This window comes from Bos taurus, chromosome 1, assembly GCF_002263795.3.
Source record: "Bos taurus isolate L1 Dominette 01449 registration number 42190680 breed Hereford chromosome 1, ARS-UCD2.0, whole genome shotgun sequence".
Taxonomy (NCBI): domain Eukaryota; kingdom Metazoa; phylum Chordata; class Mammalia; order Artiodactyla; family Bovidae; genus Bos; species Bos taurus.
Genome location: NC_037328.1, coordinates 64,727,516 through 64,746,271, shown reverse-complemented (window position 1 = coordinate 64,746,271; position 18,756 = coordinate 64,727,516). Strand labels below are relative to the sequence as shown.

The 18,756-nt window shown below is 36.5% G+C and overlaps 1 protein-coding gene across 5 annotated transcripts in view; it reads left to right on the top strand.

Annotated features, from left to right (window-relative positions):
- The window catches only part of GSK3B (glycogen synthase kinase 3 beta), a 220,582-nt gene that overhangs the window by 115,626 nt on the left and 86,200 nt on the right, over positions 1 to 18,756 (top strand). For all 5 annotated transcript variants that reach the window (XM_024992902.2, XM_059887275.1, XM_024992903.2 and 2 more), the window contains 1 exon segment: positions 1,643 to 1,726. In XM_024992902.2, coding sequence (XP_024848670.1) covers positions 1,643 to 1,726 — 84 coding nt within the window.

The window sequence follows — 18,756 nt, the reverse complement described above, 5'->3', positions numbered from 1 at the left end:
ATACAAATTCCATTACATGGAAATTTTATTTAATAGTTCTATGTTATCTTGGTTAATTGGTCTGGAGAAATAGCTTATTTTAATATAGCCGTCGATGTTAAAAAGCAATCTTAATATCTGAGAGGAGTCTTATCTTACTTCACTTCTCCCACAAAGCTAGCTACCTATAGGTGAATTGATAGAATATAGACATACTTCAAAAAACAGCTCAATTTGGAATAGAAAATGGACAGTTTTGAAATTTGTAAAATTTTGTGTCATCTGTAATAGTCAGAATGCAGAGTCTAATACTACGTATTATCCTTGTTAAAGCGAGTATCCTGTACTGTCTTGAGTTTCTCTGTTTATTGCTTCAGCTATAAACGTAACAAGTAATGGAATGAAAGATTGATGTTTTGTATCACTGTATACATAAGCCCAGGTCTCGTATCGGTTTAAAGAGTCGGAAGGAGAGTCATCTTACGTTCCCTATTTCCTTTTAGAGAACATGCTAGAACCATCATGAAGTTTACTGAAAGTTTCTAGGGAAGAGGAAGGTTTGTTTATTTGTGCTATCATCTTCCAAGAGCTGGAGCCCACTCTGCTCTAAGACAGTTCTACTTATTAGGCCTTTTGTCCATAATACATCCCCAGCCCCTTTATTTTGGCCTTATTCTCTAAACATAATAGCATTTCCTTCCAAATTCCCAGGTATGTACTTTATGATTGTAGCTCTTCTAAATCATCATTTTAACAGAAATTTTATATTTCTGTCCATTTAGCAAGTATTTTGGTATTCTTTTTCTGTGTTATATATTTTGGACTTTATTAACTGGATTTCTGACAGTTAAGTATATTCTTAGAATTTAACTTCTATATATATATATATATATATATATATATATATTAATGTATACTTCTCAGATTTATTACTGCAAAATTTATGTTCCAGTGTTGGGAAGTTGTCATATTGTTTAATGTTTTATTTTCTTGAAGCATAACTTTGAAACTCCCCAAAGGAAAAATTGTGTGATCTATAAATTTTCAGGACTGTACACCTTCTAGTATATCATGTTTTAACTCTAGCAACTGAGCCCTTCTAATAGGGCTAACTCAGATTTTTCACTGCATTTTAGATAACAGGGCATGTGAGAGTTTTCTTTGTACCCATATTCATTTGTTTGGTGAGAAGTTGATTATTATTATAGTTGCAGAAAATTATAGTAATAATAGCTCATTTCAAATATCTCTTGCATACATAAACCATTCCTTCTCAAGCTATTTGTAGTGAGGTTACCAGTTTTAAAATTTTTCATTTCATTGAAGACTAGTATTTTTATACAATACTGTAAAAATGAATTATGAGAAAAGTGAAACTTAGGGAAATATAGGCTCTACTTTTAACTCTAAGATTCATGGTTGTAAAATTGTTCTTTCAAATTGCAATAAAGGATTCTGAACACTTATTTTCGATTTCTATATTTATCTTAACTGCAGAGCAATGGTCTGACTGGTGATACTTTTTAGTAACATATGAATGTTACCTTTTAGTAACATATTTGTGGCCTGCTCTTTGAAGTGCTTAATGTTGTTTCAGAAGCATCTTAGTCAATATGAATAGCAGGTAGCCTTTAAAAAATATTTTCATGTGTTTCCTTTTCAGAACCGAGAGCTCCAGATCATGAGAAAGCTAGATCACTGTAACATAGTCCGATTGCGTTATTTCTTCTACTCAAGTGGTGAAAAGGTAGGTCTTTAGAATGTGTTTACTGAATATTGTGATGGACTTGATATTCTTCTAGAAAAAGTTTGTATCCCGTCCTCCCATCAAAACAGCTTTGCTTATTGAATGGAAGAATTCCAAAATACATGTCCTAGTTTTTCTAACCTCACAATATGATTATTGAATATCTTTACAGGAAAATGTTAATGAAATGATGTCGTTGTTTAGTCACTAAGTCGTGTCCGACTCTTTTGTGACCCCATGGAGTGTAGCCCGTCAGCTCCTCTGTCCATAGGATTTCCTAGGCAAGAATACTGTAGTGGGTTGTTATTTCCTTCTCCAGGGGATCTTCCAGACCCAGGCATCGAGCCCATGTCTTCTGCATTGGCAGATGGATTCTTTACCACTGAGCCACAAGGGAAAACCCTAATGAAATGATAGAGGGGATTAATTTTTAAGAATTTTCTTCTTTAGTTCTAAAGTTCTATATTTCAAAAACTTTTGTGTTTCTTATGTGCTCCCAGAGCCCGTGATAGTTTACGTGTTTGTTGGAGGGAGGAAAATGATGTCAGGTTGTTGAAGTTGGAAGTATTGGAGGGGAACGGGAAGCAGGAAGACTTTGGACCAGAATGAGACTTAAACATTAGGAAGCGAGTTTAACCTATTCTAGGGATAGATTGCATTAAAAAGTTGGAAAAGATGTAATATTACAGAACTTCTTGTAAGTGATTACTATTTATTATCACATTTAATTCTGTAAAAGCAAAGGATAAAGAAAGATCTCCTGCTTTGAACTCCCCTTAGCCTCCTACCCTTGGATTTTCTCTTTAAAAGATACAGTGACTAATACCTTATACTCACTGGAGTTGGAAGCATAGAAAATCATTTTCCTCAGTTTTACCATGGTCTTTTTCTTTCTGTCTGTTCACTGTTCCTTCTTCCCAGAGTCAGTCTTTTCTTTACATGGTTTGGGTGAAGAGGGAGGACAGGTAATAAGCACTTAAACCCTTTGGCTAAATTAACATCACTGAATAAGTTCATTTAATATTTTGGACTTTTCCGTGTGTGTGTGTGTGTGCATGTGTGTTTGAGTCACTCAGTCATGTGAGACGCTATGGACCGTAGCCCATCAGGTTCCTTTGTTCATGGAACTCTCCAGGCAAGAATACTGGAGTGGGTAGCTATTCCCTTCTCCAGACGATCTTCCAGGAATCCAGCCCAGGTCTCCTACATTGCAGGCAGATTCTCTACCGTCTGAGCTACCAGGGAAGCCCACATCCCATGCATATACTTCCCAAATGCCTTAGATTCATAATACCTCTTGATTTCTAGCCCAGTTCTTTTTTACTTCACATATTTCCTAGTGTACCATTTAGTGATTTTCCATTGAATTTTATTTAGATTATTTCCTGAGAAATCTTTTTTTTTTTCCATGATAAGGCCTGTAATATGGGAAAGTACCTGTGTATTAAGCCAGGATTGTGATGTACATACCTACAGATATATAATTGTTGCGTGTGTGTGTGTGTGTGTATGTGTGTGTCATAGCTAAGGTTTTAACAACCATAATTAGCAAATTGGCCCTTTAGTGACTCTTATTTCTTAGGTGTTTTCTCAATTTTTTTCTCCTAAGTTTAAATGATGCATTTGCTTATCTTAGGGACTATAAGCCCTCATAAGTATTTGGGCTCTTTTATTTCCTAAGCCCGTTACTTGGTTCATGCTACCTTTTTTTTTTAACCTACAAACTGCCTGTTATGTCTTTGATCTTATTGGTCTTGACATGTCATTTCTTTTTCCTGCCCCTTTCCAAATAAAATTACGGAGCATCTATTATGTTCACATCACTGTTATAATGGAATTTTGCATCCCTATGGGTTTTGTTATTAGATGCTAGACATTATAATACCCCACAGAGGAAAATAAATAAAGGTCAGGATTATTTGTTCCATGAACCACTGAATTGCTTGGGGATTCATTTGCACAGGCCTCCCTACAAATCCCCTTGAACATCTTCTTTTGATTGCTTAATTGATATAGCTTTCCCTGAATAATCAACAAGGTCCTGTTGTATAGCTCAGGGAACTACATTCAATATCCTATTTATAAACCATAATTGAAAAGAAAAAATTAGATATATACATACATATATTGTTTTCCCTATATGCCAGGCACTGTTTTAGTGTATTACAAATACTAACTCATTTAATTCTCACAAAGATAAAGAGCAGAAAGGGAAGAACAGATCTTTCGAACAAACCTTTTGTGGTAATACCCAAAGGCTTACCTGTCTGGCAACCCCTCAAATTTATTTTCCCTTTTTAACTCTGGTGTCTGTTGGTCTCTCTCTCTCTCTGCTGGTTACTTCTGTGGATTTCAGCCTCTTTCTCTGGGTTTGTGTACCCATCGTTCACTGGGTTTCTACTCATCCTACTCTGAATATTTGATCATTTCTAAATTTTTGTGTGGATTTCCATCTGTCCTGAGCCTTTGTCTTTGTCTCTCTTGGAGTCTCTTCTCTCTGAGCCTCTACTACTTTGGGGGAAATTTTTAAAGAAGGAAAAATTTTCACTCACTATCCTGGCTTTTGACTTCAGTACTACATATATTATTCTGTATGTTCACGTTCTACATAGTTGTATGAATAATTCAGAATCTCAAAAGCTTTCCCTTGTTGCCTCATAATATTTTTAGTTATTGGTTATGTAATATTCCACTGAGTTTTTGTATTACATGATATTCTTAACTGCTCCCCTATTGTTATTTTTGAGAATATAGTTAAGCTACCCAAAGACCTTATCATAATTTTTGTCCATAAGCACTTTCTAGTTCTGGGTAAAGTTCAGGTAGGATGGTGGTTTTGTTTGACAGATCCATTGACCACAGTTTGACTGAATGGTTATAGAAATAGCCATCTTGGTGACTTTGTCTCTTTGTGCCACCCTGCCATTTTAAAAGCTGTCTTTGGGAGTTAAACATAATATACTTTTAGCCTATAGAGAGTAGCCAGTATAACTAGAAGGAGGAATTAAGTCAGGACAGGGACTAGAGATGTGACCAGATTAGTCTCAGTCATAGTCTTCTGGTTGGAAATATTGGTATTTAGTAATTGGAGCATCATGTAGTCAGTTATTATACTCCAAGTTTTACCCAATAGATTTTATTGACTCTGATTTAGTTCAAAATAAATAGTACTTTCTCCTTGATCAGAGAGAAACATTTTTTCAATGTTTTGAAACTCTGGGTTTATAATACTTTTGTGAATTCCAAGTATCTTAGAGAATAGTGTTTCTTAGTGTCAGTATTCGGCAGTAGAAACCTTTCCCTCCTAAATGAAATTTATGAAGAACCTCTGTTCTACAGGTAGAACAGATAAGAAGCAAAGTTGTTCCTGATTGAAACTGGGGTATGAGAACAACTGCCTTTGCCTTCTCTGAGTTGCAGCTCACGTTTGTAGAAGCCTGGGACTCTGCAGGAATATGGAAACCATTTTTTGTTTTTACAAGAGACTTAGATTTTATTTAAATCAAGTAATAGTTTTCTTTAAGAAATATTTCTCTAAGTAACCTTACATATAAAATTGTTTTACCTGTGGTTCATCATAGTTTGATTATGGAGTAATAAAAGCTATCTTCCTTAAATTAAGACTCTCCCTCTTTTTGTATGAGAGACAGTTTATAAATAGCAAGGATGTCCAGTTGATATTATTCCTTATACCAACTTGGCTGTTGATAGTAACTGTGCAGAGGGCTGTGTTCCGAAAGGGAGATTTTTACAACTTCCTCTGGGATCAGGGAGAAGAATGGTGTGCTTGATTTTGCCTGTTTGTCACTAGCCCTGGCGAGAAAATGGTTGAGGTGAATCCATTATGAAAAGTAAAGAGCTCTGGTTTTGTATCCAGAAATACTTGGGTTTGATTCCTATTTCCATCACTTCATAGCAGTATGACAGGTAGTGTTACCTTTGAAATCCCTTTTCAACCCTTGTCATCTGTATAGTAGGGATTTTGTAAGGAAAAAAAGGTAATATAAGTGCTTATCATAGCACCTGGTATATAATTAACATATTACCTTGCAAATTACTAAGTAATAGCAAATATATATTGCACTTGCTGTGCGTCCAGACATTGCTCTAAGCCCTTTTACACATACTTTGTACCTCACTTCATCTTTACTGTAACCCAGTAAAGAATGGGTTACTAGAATGGGTTTTATAGAAGAAGAAATTTAGGCAGTCAGAGTTAAGTAAGCTGTACAACCTAAGACTCATACAGCTATGGAGTGGCAAAATTAGGAGTCAACTCCACAGTCTGTCTCTAGAGTTTGTGTATTATTGGTATACAATTTAGCAGTGTATCTTAGTAATGATTGTTGAGCAAGGGGAGATTATATAGTGTCTACTTTGGAGAACTTTTAGAAGTAAATAGCCTTTTGCTGTATGATAATACTAGTGTATATGTGCTCATTCAGTCATGTCTGACTCTTTGGGATTCCATGGACTGTAGCCCACCAGGCTTCTTTGTCCATGGGATTTCCCAGGCAAGAATACTGGAGTGGGCTGCCATTTCCTTCTCCAAGGGATCATCCTGACCTCAGAATCAAACATGCATCTCCTGCATTGCAGGCGGATTCTTTACCAGTGTGTCACTGGGTAAGCCCAATAATAATAGTAGTAATAGTAAATAAATAGTAATAATAGCCCAAACTTAGATGGTGCTTACTATATGACAGGAATCAACCTAAACACTTTGACTTTTTTTTTTTCTTTTATATATTTTTGGAAGAGCTTTTGAGAGGGTTGTTCTTAATTCTTCTTTAAGTGTTTGTTAGAATTTACCATTGAAACCATCCGGCGCTGGCCTTTACTTTTGGAGTTCTTGACCACTAATTGAATCTCTTCTTGTTAAATAAGTTTTTTGAGATTTTGTATTTCATCTTGAGTCAGTTTAGTGATTGATGTGTTTCTAGTAATTTACCAGTTTCATCTACATTATCTAATTTGTTGGTATACAGTTTGTTCATCGTGTTCCGTTATAGTGCTTATATCTGTAAGGTTGATAGTAATATCCTTACTTTCATTTCTGATTTAGTTTTTTGTGTCTTCTCTCTTTTTTCTTTATCAGTCTAGCTGAAACTTTGTCAATTTTGATGATCTTTCAAAGAACCAACTTTTGGTTTCCTTGAACCTGTTGTTTTTTTCTGTTTTCTCATTTTAGGTGTACGGTCAGTTGTGTCCAACTCTTTGCAGCCCGGTGGACTGTCGTCCTCCAGGCTCCTCTGTGCATGGGGTTCTCCAGGCAAGAATCCTGGAGCGGGTTACCATTTCCACACCTCTAGGGGATCTTCCCAACCCAGGGGTCAAACCTGTGTCTCTAGCATTGGCAGGCAGATTCTTTTACCACTGAGCTACCTATTTCTGGTTTAATCTTTATTATTTTCATTCTTCTGGTAGCTTTAGGTTTAGTTTCTCTTTTTTTTCTTGTTCTTTAGGGTATAAAGTTAGGTTATTGATTTAAGATCTTCTCTCTGTATATTCCCGAGTACTGCTTTGCTGCCTCCATTGAGTTTTTGTTTTTGTTTTCATTTATCTCTTAAGTGTTTTCTAATTTTTCTTGTTTAAACATGTGTTGCTGTATTTCCTCTTTGGCTTGTTTAGTTGTTAACAGTGTGCGAAAAGTTTGCTGTAATAGTTTGTTATAACAGTGTGCTATAATTTCCACACGTTTTGAATTTTTTGATTTGTTTTTATTTCATTGTGGCTAGAGAAGATGCTTTGTATAATTTTAGTCTTTTAAAACTTATTGAGATTTGTCTTATGGCCTAATATATGACCTATTCTGGATAATATCCCATGTGCACTTGAGAAGAATGTGTATTCTTCTGTTTGGGGATAGAGTACTCTCTGGATTTTTGCATCTTTATCCATATTCTTTAGCCATCTTTCTTTCTTTTCCTGGTTCATGATGACTTTGTCTGGTTTGGTATCAGGGTAATACTAGCCTCATAGAATAAGTTAGGAAGTGTTTTCCTCTTCTATTTTTTTGAAAAATTTCCTGAAGAATTGGTATTGTTTCTTTGAAGGTTTGGCAGATTTCTCCAGTGAAGCCATTTACAACAGATGACTTCTTGTGGTAAATTTAAAATTACTAATTCACTTACTCTACTTGTAATAAGTGTACTTAGATTTTTCTTTTCTTCTTTTGTCCATTTTGGTGATTTTTTCATTTCATCTAAATTGTCTTATTTATTGACACAAAGTTAATACTTTTCCCTTAAAATTATTTTTGTTTCTGTAAGGTCAGTTGTGATGTCTCTGTTTTCATTCCTAGTTTTGATAATTTGAGTCTTTTCTCTTTTTTGTTTCTTGGTCAGTCAGCTAAAGGCCTGTCAGTTTTGTTGATTTTTTTTTTTTTTTCAATGAACCAACTTTTGGTTTCATTAATTTTTTAAATTGCTTTTCTGTTCTCCAATGTATTTATTGCTGTTCTAATCATCATTATTTCCTTCCTATGGTTTTATTTTGCCCTTTTTTCCCCCCTAATTTTTCAAGTAGAAGTTAAGGTTATTGATTAGAGATCAATTTGATTAGAGACTGATTAGAGATCATTCCTCTTTTAAATGTCATATATTGGTCAAAGGCTATGTTTCAAGTCCCATTAGCCAGTTACATTTTTATCCTTTACCATTGTATGTGTGATAGGCTTGAATGCTATTGTCATAGTTCAGGAAGTTCGTTATTTATTTGCCACATGTTGAACCAGGGACTGATAGATAGGAATTTCCCCTCTCATTGCTTCTGAGAGGCTCTGGCCTTGGACACTCAAAATCTTTTTCCCTGCCAGGATGAATGTGATTTTACTTCCTGGGAGTTGCTGTTGGCTCAGAGTGGCTTATTGTTTACTCAAGTGTATGGTCAGAGGTTGTTTGTAAGCCACTTGTGGCAGTGGTACTTCTGCTGTATGTTGATGTATCTGTGTGCAACTCAGGGAATGCTTCAGGTTTGTCCCACATCCTGCTCAGCTGGCAGCTGTGCACATCCTTATCAACTTACAGAGATGACTGTAATTCCAAGTAGGCTCTTCCTGACTATATTTTCCCTTGGTTCTTTCTATTAAACTTACGGTGCCTTGCCTTGTTTGTGTTATGAGCCTACCAACCTCCTCTTAATTGCTGTCTACAAAGATCTCCTTTTATACAGTTCATGAGGTTCTCACGGCAAATATGCTGGGATAGTTTGCCATTCCTTCCTCCAGTGGATCACATTTTGTCAGAACTCTCTGTTACAACCTATCCATATTGAGTGGCCCTACATGGCATGGCTCATAGCTTCGTTGAGTTACGCAAGCCCCTTTGCCTCGACAAGGCAGTGATCCAAGAAGGGGAAAGATTGAGGACAGAGGAAAAGAGGGCATCAGAGAATGAGATTGCTGGATGGCATCACCATGGATAGATGAAATGGACATCAACTTGGGCAAATTTCAGGAGATGATGAGGGACAGGGAGGCCTGGTGTGCTGCAGTCCATGGGGTCACAAAGAGTCAGACAATGACTGGGTAACTGAACAACAGCAAAGATCTCCGTTGGTTTTAGGCAGCAGTTATAGGCTAGAGTTCTTCTTTCTGTATTGCAAATAGTTAACATCTTGCAATAGAGCACATAGCCTGGCTTTCTCCCTGGACAGAACTCCTGCACTCCTACCCTAGAACTGGATGAGGACTCACTTTTCCCAGAGTTACACCCCCACTGTATGAGAAGGCACCAAAAGAGGGGCAATAGCAGTGGCACCCCCTAGTCTTCACAAGTTGGCCCTCCCAGCATGGGAGCTGTTCCTGTGAGCAAATTGAGGATGAGACTGTCAAGGGTTCAGCCTACTATGCCTGGAGTAGCGCTTCTCTGACTTACTTGTGGGGACTGAGTGGGGGAAGGGAGAGACAGTTCTCTTGGCTAGGATAAATCTTTTGAAACTTGGGGAGCAGCTTGTCCCTCCTGGGGTGAAACCATAGTCCTTGACTAGGAGCTGAGAGGAGAGGGTGCTGTCTGGAGTGGAGTGCTGGATTGTTGTTGTTCAGTCGCTCAGTCATGTTCAACTCTTTCGCAGAGAGAGTCCTGAATAGAGCTTCCCATACATGGAGATAGGATGACAGGGTAAAGGTACAGGTCTTTACTAAAATGCCATAGATTCTTGCAGTTTTACCAAGATTTGTTTCTTCCTTGCTGTGTGCCCTTAGAACAATTTCCATATATTTCACACAGTTGTTGGCTAAGCATTTTATCATTTTGCTTTGCTGAGGAGATCATCTGAACTCCTTGCACTGCTGTTCCAGAAGTCTTGCTCCCCCTCTTATTATTTTCCACACTTTGTAGACTACTTAGTGAAATTGTTATTCTAGGTAGAAAAGATTAATAAAATAGAGGCCTCCAACTATAGTGGGTGCATACTGTAGTTAGTGTAGAGGCATAAATTTAAAAAGTAATGACTGAGCATATGCTAATCACCTTATGTCTTTTTACCTCATTAACTTTAAGTTTAAGCAAACACTAAAAGTTAGCACCATTTTACTAATACTTTATTAAACATATACCAAAATAATATTTAAAAATATTATATAAATACACTTTATATATAATTTAATCAAATTCCTAGAGATATTCATTTGGTTAATTGGAATTACATAATGTCTTAAATCATAAATACGCAATTTTTCTTAAAATTTTATGATTTATAAAATGCTTTTAAAATGCATTTTTCTCATTTAAACATCATGCAGTACTGCTGCTGCTGCTGCTGCTGCTGCTGCTGCTAAGTCACTTCAGTCGTGTCCGACTCTGTGCGACCTCAGAGATGGCAGCCCACCAGGCTCCCCCGTCCCTGAGATTCTCAGGCAAGAACACTGGAGTGGGTTGCTATTTCCTTCTCCAGTGCATGAAAGTGAAAAGTGAAAGTGAAGTCACTCAGTTGTGTCCGACTCTTAGTGACCCCATGGGCTGCAGCCTACCAGGCTCCTCCATCCATGGGATTTTCCAGGGAAGAGTACTGGAGTGGGGTGCCATCGCCTTCTGCATCATGCAGTACTCCTAGGTAGCTAATATTCTGTTTTGTTAGTTTTATCATTGGAAAAATGGAAGTCTTGTGTGATTAAAGAATTTGCCCGGTGTTGTATAGTTAGTAATCATAGGAGCCATTTTCAAACATAGATTCTTCAGCTACAAAGTGTGTTTTCTTTCCAACCACTTATTCTCTTCAAATTGCAAAACTTACTTCAATTTACCTGCATTGTATAGTGTTTTAGGTACAAAGTGTAAAATCCGTCTACTTGAATTTAAAGGACAGGAGAGAAATATACTGCAAAATGATACATGGAATGACACTTATTTGTATTAGGAGTAGAAATAGTATGGAGGAAAGTAATAAATTATACAGAGGGGTCAGCAAATGAATTACATAGGAGAGGTGATGGTTATTCAGGGTTTGAAGCCCAGATAAGAGCTATTTTGATATATAGTGCAGAATAGGTATGTGTCAAGTTAGAAGTACAGGATATTTGAAAAGTTTGTTGGAGTTAAACAGCATAGTCTGTGTAGAGGAGATACAGGTATTTCAAGATTTCAGATATGTAAAGTAGGGCGTTATGGGGCTAGTAGTGGGATGTGAATCTGGGAAAGTAAAAGTAGTTTCATAATTGTTTGTCAGCTTTCCTATAAGAAAAGGATTTTTTGTTGTGTTGCTGTTTTAAATTAAATGAAATCCTGTTACAGAAATAACATACATGCAGAAATGTTATACAAAGTTGTAGCTAAGTATATATGTAGTCAAGTTTACAAAATTAATGCCTCTGGCTTTTTTTTTTCTCACCTTTTTTTTTACTGTGTGAAAATGACTGATAACAAGGAATTTTATTCACTGAAATAAAGAGGTTGCCTAAATAGGGCCAGTTTTGTATCTTTCTTTAAATTTCATGGTGATTTCCATTATAGTATAATAGAAATAGATAATCTGATGAAAATTTTACTGAAGAAATGCTGACATTTTTGTTGGAGTGTGACCTAAAGAATAAATATATAGGTAATGTAAAACTCTCTGAAGTGGATGAATTATCTAGATCTCCTCCTGAGTTATAAATGTTATTTACAGCAGTAAGATGCTGACTATCAGCTGCTTGAAAATGTGAATCTACAAGTTTCTTTTTATTATTAATTATCACCTTGTTTTTATGTTATCATAATATTTTAGTGAAACTAAAATATTTCTACATTCATGGTGTAAAAAAAAAAATTGAAATAACAGATGGGTAGTAGACAAAAATAAGGTCTTGACCCTACTCCTTAAATCTCCAAGTCTTTCCACATAGGTAAATTTCCTATATGCATATATGAGCACATATATCATATACAGGAGAAGGACACAGCACCCCACTCCAATATTCTTGCCTAGAGAATCCCGTGGACAGAGGAGCCTGGTGGGCTGCTGTCCATGGGGTCACACAGAGTCGGACATGACTGAAGCGACTTACATGCATGCATTGGAGAAGGAAATGGCAACCCACTCCAGTATTCTTGCCTGGAGAATCCCAGGGATGGAGGATCCTGGTGGGCTGCCGTCTGTGGGGTTGCACAGAGTTGGACTCGACTTAGCACCAGCAGCAGCATATCATATGTTACCATAACAACATAATAATATGGCCTTTTATGTCTATGTGCCTAGACCCTGTACCCAATTTCCTTTATTGTTAACATCTAATATCAGTATGGTACATTTATTACAATTAATGAGCCATTACTGATACATAATTATTAACTAACATCCAAAGTTTATTCAGGTTTCCTTAGTTTTTACCTAATGTCTTTTTTCTCTTCCATAATCCCGTTGAAACTACCTTAGTGCATTTAGTTACTGTGTCTCTTAGGTTCCTCTTGGCCATGGCAGTTTCTCAGACTTCCCTTGTTTTTGATGACATTGGCAGTTTTGAGTACTGGTAGGTAGATATTTTGTAGACTGCCTCACTATTGGAATTTTTCTTATAAGAAACTAGAGTTATAGGTTATTTGGAAAAAGACCACAGAGTGCCATTTTCAACACATCACGTCGAGGGTATGTGCTGTCAACACGATTTGCTATTAATCTTCATCACCTGGCTGACCTTGTATTTTTCCGTTTTCTTTACTGTAAACTTACTCTCCCCCCTCTTCCATGCTGTATCCTTTGAAAGGAAGTCACTATCCACAGCCCACACCTAAGAAGAGGGGAATTATTTTCCTTAAGGGTAAAGTCGCTGTGTAAATTATTTGGATTTCTTTTGGATGCTGATTGTTTCTTTATTAAGCTGTTTTTTATTTATATCAGTGTGGACTCATGCATATTTACTTTATACATTGGGTTATAATGTAATAGTACTTTTTTGTAGTATTAGGAAAATCAAAAAAATTGTAGAAAGATGCTCAATCTCATTCATAATTTTAAACATTCTATTTTTATTATTATTATTAATCAAATGTTCCTGCTTTGGTCATTGGGAGCTCTTTGCAGTTAGCCGTCTGTTCTCCTTTGTCATAATTCAATTACTGTGGGCTTCAGTTTTGTTTTGGTTTTGGATTTTGAACATGTCTTTACTTTCTGGCATATAGATTATTTTAAATTTCTTTTCACAAATCTTAAGTCATCTTTGTGTGTGTGCATGCACATACAGACAGGCACAGACACAGAATTGTTTTCATAGACTTCATTCCTAGATATGGCATTGCTGAGTCAAATTGGATGTGTCTGTTCATCTTCACTTTGGGATGAATATTTTAACCCACTGACTTCCCAAAAGATTGCAAGAATTGTACCAGAAGTGTATAATGGTACATTTTGGATAGACAACTTTCCAATACTTAGTTTTCTCAGGTTTAATTTTCTTTTCCAATTTGATATGTAAGAAATGGTAGCTCATTGTTATCTTATGGCCTTTTTTTAATTATGAATTTTAATTATGAATGAGATTGAGCATCTTTCTACATTTTTGTTTGCCATTTGTACGGCCATATATTTGTGCCCCTTTCCACTTTCTTCTATTAGAATGTTAGTCTTTTCTTATTGATGTACAGGAGCTATTTGTATTTTAAACAAAAACAAGTAAACTCTTTATCATGTGTAAACAGTTTTTTCCCCAAATTGTCATATTTTTATTTGGTTCTGTTTTTTTTTAAGCTTTACATTTTTATGTAGTCAGATTGGCATTGTTTTCCTTAATAGCGTATAAATGTTTTGTCCTCCAGTATTTGCAAACACATGTATTTTTTTTCTTCTGGTACAATTTTTTTCAAGATTCTGTCTAATTTTAGTATTTCTTTTCTTTGAAGGTGTGAGGATAAAGGTGAAGCTTGCCTTAATCATTGTTGTATGCTAGGTGCTCATCACCTTCCCCACCCTCTCCCCAGTCTCCCAAGCAAAAGAATATTTCTCTTTTTTCTAGTCCATACCGTTTCCTGTTAGTATTATTTCCATCTTTAGCCAGCCTGGCACATTCATCAGAGAAAAGGCATCTACTTTGAAGATTTTTCTGCAGTGCAGGTATCCTAAACTCAATTCTGAGGAGAACCCTGGGTTACCATGAGAGTTTGTTGGATGTCTTTACTGGGTTCTCGTACATGCTGCTTTGCATCCCATCAAATTTTTAGAATGATAATGCAGTTCTACTTACAACTGCATCTTCAAGCAACTTTGTTTGCTCAAGTTGAAAACTTGGGGTAAGAGCATCATAGTAAGTTGTATCTGTTTTCCAGTGGATGAAATTATCCTAGTTTTTGCTGAGTTTTTGTTAAGTGTAATCAAAATTTTGTCATCTAAATGTCTTAAGAAGGCAATGGCACCCCACTCCAGTACTCTTGCCTAGAAAATCCCATGGGCGGAGGAGCCTGGTAGGCTGTCGTCCATGGGGTCGCTAAGAGTCGGACACGACTGAGCGACTTCACTTTCACTTTTATACCTTGGAGAAGGAGATGGCAACCCACTCCAGTGTTCTTGCCTGGTGAATCCCAGGGATGATGGAGCCTGGTGGGCTGCTGTCTATGGGGTCGTGCAGAGTCGGACACGACTGAAGCGACTTAGCAGCAGTTTTACAGTGGAGCTCATAGAGGAGGAGCTATCAGCAGTTTATTGTTGTTCAGTCACTCAGTCATGTCCGATTCTTTGCAACTCAAGCAGAGAGTCAGGTATGACTCTTGACTGGACATGACATGGACTGCAGCACGCCAAGGTTCCCTGTCCTTTGCTGTCAAGGGACAGTTACACTATACCTACAAAATGGACAGACCTCCACTAAGGTTCTAAAGAAAACTGACAAGCTTTTGATTAATTAATAGAGTGAGTAAATAGAATTTATTTGAGCAAAAAGATAGACATATTAATCTGCAAAGTACTACTCCAAATATAATTTGAATCTCCGTATTTCTTATAGTGTAATAAATGAGAACAGTTGACCTGTTTTTAGTAACCTTCCTTTGTGGTATTTTGTTAATATTATGAATAAAATATAGTGCCTAAAAATGAATATCATTCGTACATCAAATAAAGCCTGAATTATGCAAAGTAGAGTGGAATTATCTTTGTTGATCTGAACACAGTACTTCTTTTGTATCACCTTAATATTACATCAAATTTTTTCATTAGCTACATCTCAATGTTGATTCCTTTTGAGCTCTATTTGGTTACACCTATCATTTATTTTCCAGATGAATGACTATCAAGTCTTAGGTGTCTTTTTATGTAATGAATTGATACTTTGATTTTAATCATAGGGTTTTATATTTATCTTTCTTAAATTTTTTATTGTTGATTTGGCTTAGCATTCTAGACTACTAGCATCCTTTAAATTCTAACTGGTCTTCCATTTTAAGGCATTTTCCCTAGGTTTGTGGCAATATTAGGTGGTTTGTTAAAGTCAGGAAATTGTAAATTGACTGGCAGATCCATCCCCTGATGTGTTTTATTTGACAGGCACTTTTTTTTTTGAAGTAACATGCTTTTAATTATATCTTAATCTAATCTATTTTACCAGCTACCACCTCTTACTGTGTTATACATTTTGGCTTCACACATCTGCATTTGTTGTTTAGGCTTTTGCAGCCCTTAATAAAGGAAAACATGTACAAAAATAGACTTACATTAATCTGCAAACTGCTGCTCCAAATATAATTTGAACCTCCATATTAGTCATAGTGTAATAAATATAGCCCTACAACTAGAAATCTTCCTTGAACTTGGCATTCATTTTTTAGTCTGTTTGTTCTTCACTTTTGGTATGATTATTTAGCACATGAGTTAAATTACCATACATATTTCCAGGTCATTCATAAATATATATTGTGATTAGCTTTGTCAAAAGATTTTTTTTTAAATCAAGAAACCTGTAATCATATAATAGTTTAAAAAGAATAATTTTGATATCTGTATTAATGACCTTTTATAAGAAATGGGGTCCTCAGACATAGCATTCATTTTACTTATTCTCCCTAACACCTAATCACTTATTTTAGATGTACAGAAAAAAATGTGGTATTATTTCTTTTTAAAATTGATAATAGTTAAAACTAAATCTTTATTCTGTGCCAGGTAATATGCTTCAAGAGTTGTATATGGATCATCTCTTAAAATTTCATGACAGCCTTTTAAAGTATGTATCATTAGCAGTACTGTTCTCTAGTGGACTGTGGCTTCAGGCAGTAAAGTAACCTGCTGTGGTCACATGACTTGTAGCAGAGTTGGGACTTCTGTTAGTTTGTGTGACTCATGCTAACCTTGCCTCTTAATTACTACAGAGTATACCTTCTCTGCGTTTTTTATTTCCTCTTCTTGTCATGTTCTAGAACCTTGTTTCATCAGTTATCCCTTTCCTTTCTTAAAACTTTATTCTATTTTTATCCACCCAGCTTACAAATAAATTTGGCTCTCTTAGCCATTAAAAAGTACAAACAAAAAGCTCATGAAGATTTTTTATTTGACTTCTGTTTCCCCTCAGGTTACCAGTTCTCTCCTTACTTTCACCATTAGGGATTTTATAAGAACAAACTAGATTGACTGCCTCCTGTTTCTCACCTATCATCTGCTCACTCTTGAGCTCAGTACAGGTTGGTTGCTGCTGGCACCGTGGACTGAAGCTGCTCTTTCCAGCACCATCACTGAACCATTTTATCTCAGATTCAGAAGCCTTTTCAGTTGCATCCTTCCTGCTGTTGAAATACTTTGCTGTTCCCCATCTCAAGATTATTAAAACTCAGCTTTGGGTCTTTCTGTGCTAGTCTTTCCTTGCTCTTTTATGTCTCTTAGTGCTTGTTGCTGAGTTGTCCCCCGGAGGTCTCCTGCTTCTTAAGTTTCAAGGATCTTATACTCCTTTCCTCGCTCTTAAGTGAGTGGTTCTGTTCTTATAGTTTCATCTATTGCCTGAGTCTCTAACTGTGCTGTACTCTTGTTGTCTGAATTTGACTTGACCAACCATCTAGGTATTTCCAGTCACCTACAAAACATAGCTACCTAAAATGTTCTCATGTTCATTAAGTAAAAGCTCAACTAACTTTTTCCCCCTCACACCTTTTTGCTCTTTCTATGTTCCTTGTCTCATTACCTACCTAATAGCCCAAGTTTAGAGACGCTAAATTAATCCAAACTTCTTTGTTTCTCAGGTTCTCTATTACTGTCTGGTGTAACTAGCCGGTATACAGTATACCTGCCCCATGCCTCATTTTTAAAAAATCCTTATTGCCTATGTCCTGGTCCAGGTCTTGGATTCTTATAGGAGATTTCCAGCTGCTTATGCTACTTTGATTCTCATTTTCCCAATTTCCCTCTTCTCCATATCCAGTTTTCATAGTGTTGTTTAGTTAAAACGTGGCAGACCATCATCCTAATTTTTAGGTAATATCCATTGCCTCTGATCTTCATTTATTCAGCAAGTATTTTTTGAATACCTGCTGTGTGCTGGACACTATTCTAGGTGAAAATAGAGCAGAGGACAAAACAAAAAAAAAATGCTTTCCTTCATGGAGCTTGGTCCTCATGGGGCAGAAGCCAACAATAAAAAGTAAACTCTGTGGTTAGAAAGTGATAAGTATCCCTGGAAAAATGATGAAGGCTGATGGGAACTAGGGGTAGAGGAATGGGTTGCAATTTGGAATGGGAGAACTAGGGAAAGCCACTCTAAAACTCACACTAGAGCAAAGATTTGAAGGAGTTGAATAGAGTGAGCTCTGTGTATATCTGGGAAATAATATTCCAGACTGAAAGATTGATCAGTTCAGAGGCCCTGAATGCCAGAGCCTGCCAAATGTGTTCAACAAACAGCAGGAAGCTCTTGTCTCCAGAGAGGAGTGAGCCAGAGGGAAGTAAGGAAGTGTATGTGTAGGACCTTGTAGACCATTTATCTGTAAGAATAAATCTTAATGAAGTGGAGTAGAAGAGATACAGTCTATTTTATATTTTATTGATGTTGGATTGTAAAGGGCTGGAGTTGGAAGCAGGGAGACTGTTCAGGAGGATATTGCAGTAATCCAGGTGAGAGTTCAGAGTAGCTCAGACCAGGGTTGTAGCAGTGAAGATGGTAAGTAGTGGTTGGATCCTGGATAAATTTTACAGATAGAACTATTAGATTCTTTTGATATGGGAATGTATGTATATGTTTGGGAGAAAGTAGAGAGTGGAGAAGAAATGATGATTCTAAGGTTTTTACCCTGAACAGTGTCAAGTACATATTGGATATACTAACCCGGAGAGTATATCCTTAAAGGCAGAGGTCCAGGATACATATGAATTTGGAAGTCATCAGTGTTTAGTAATACTGAGCTGTTAGACTGGATGAATGGGCTTACACAAAGAACAGAGATCTGAGGACTGAGCTTTAGAATCCTCTGTTCATTAAGAGATAAAGCATAGAAAAAATAAAGAGCCAGAGAGCTGTCCTTAAGATAGGATGAAAGCCAAAAGAGCGTAGTGTTCTAAAATCCAACTGATTCAAATATTTCAAAGAAGGGAACATGATCGATTATTTCAGATCATTGCTAAGTCAAGTATAAGAGAGGGGAAAG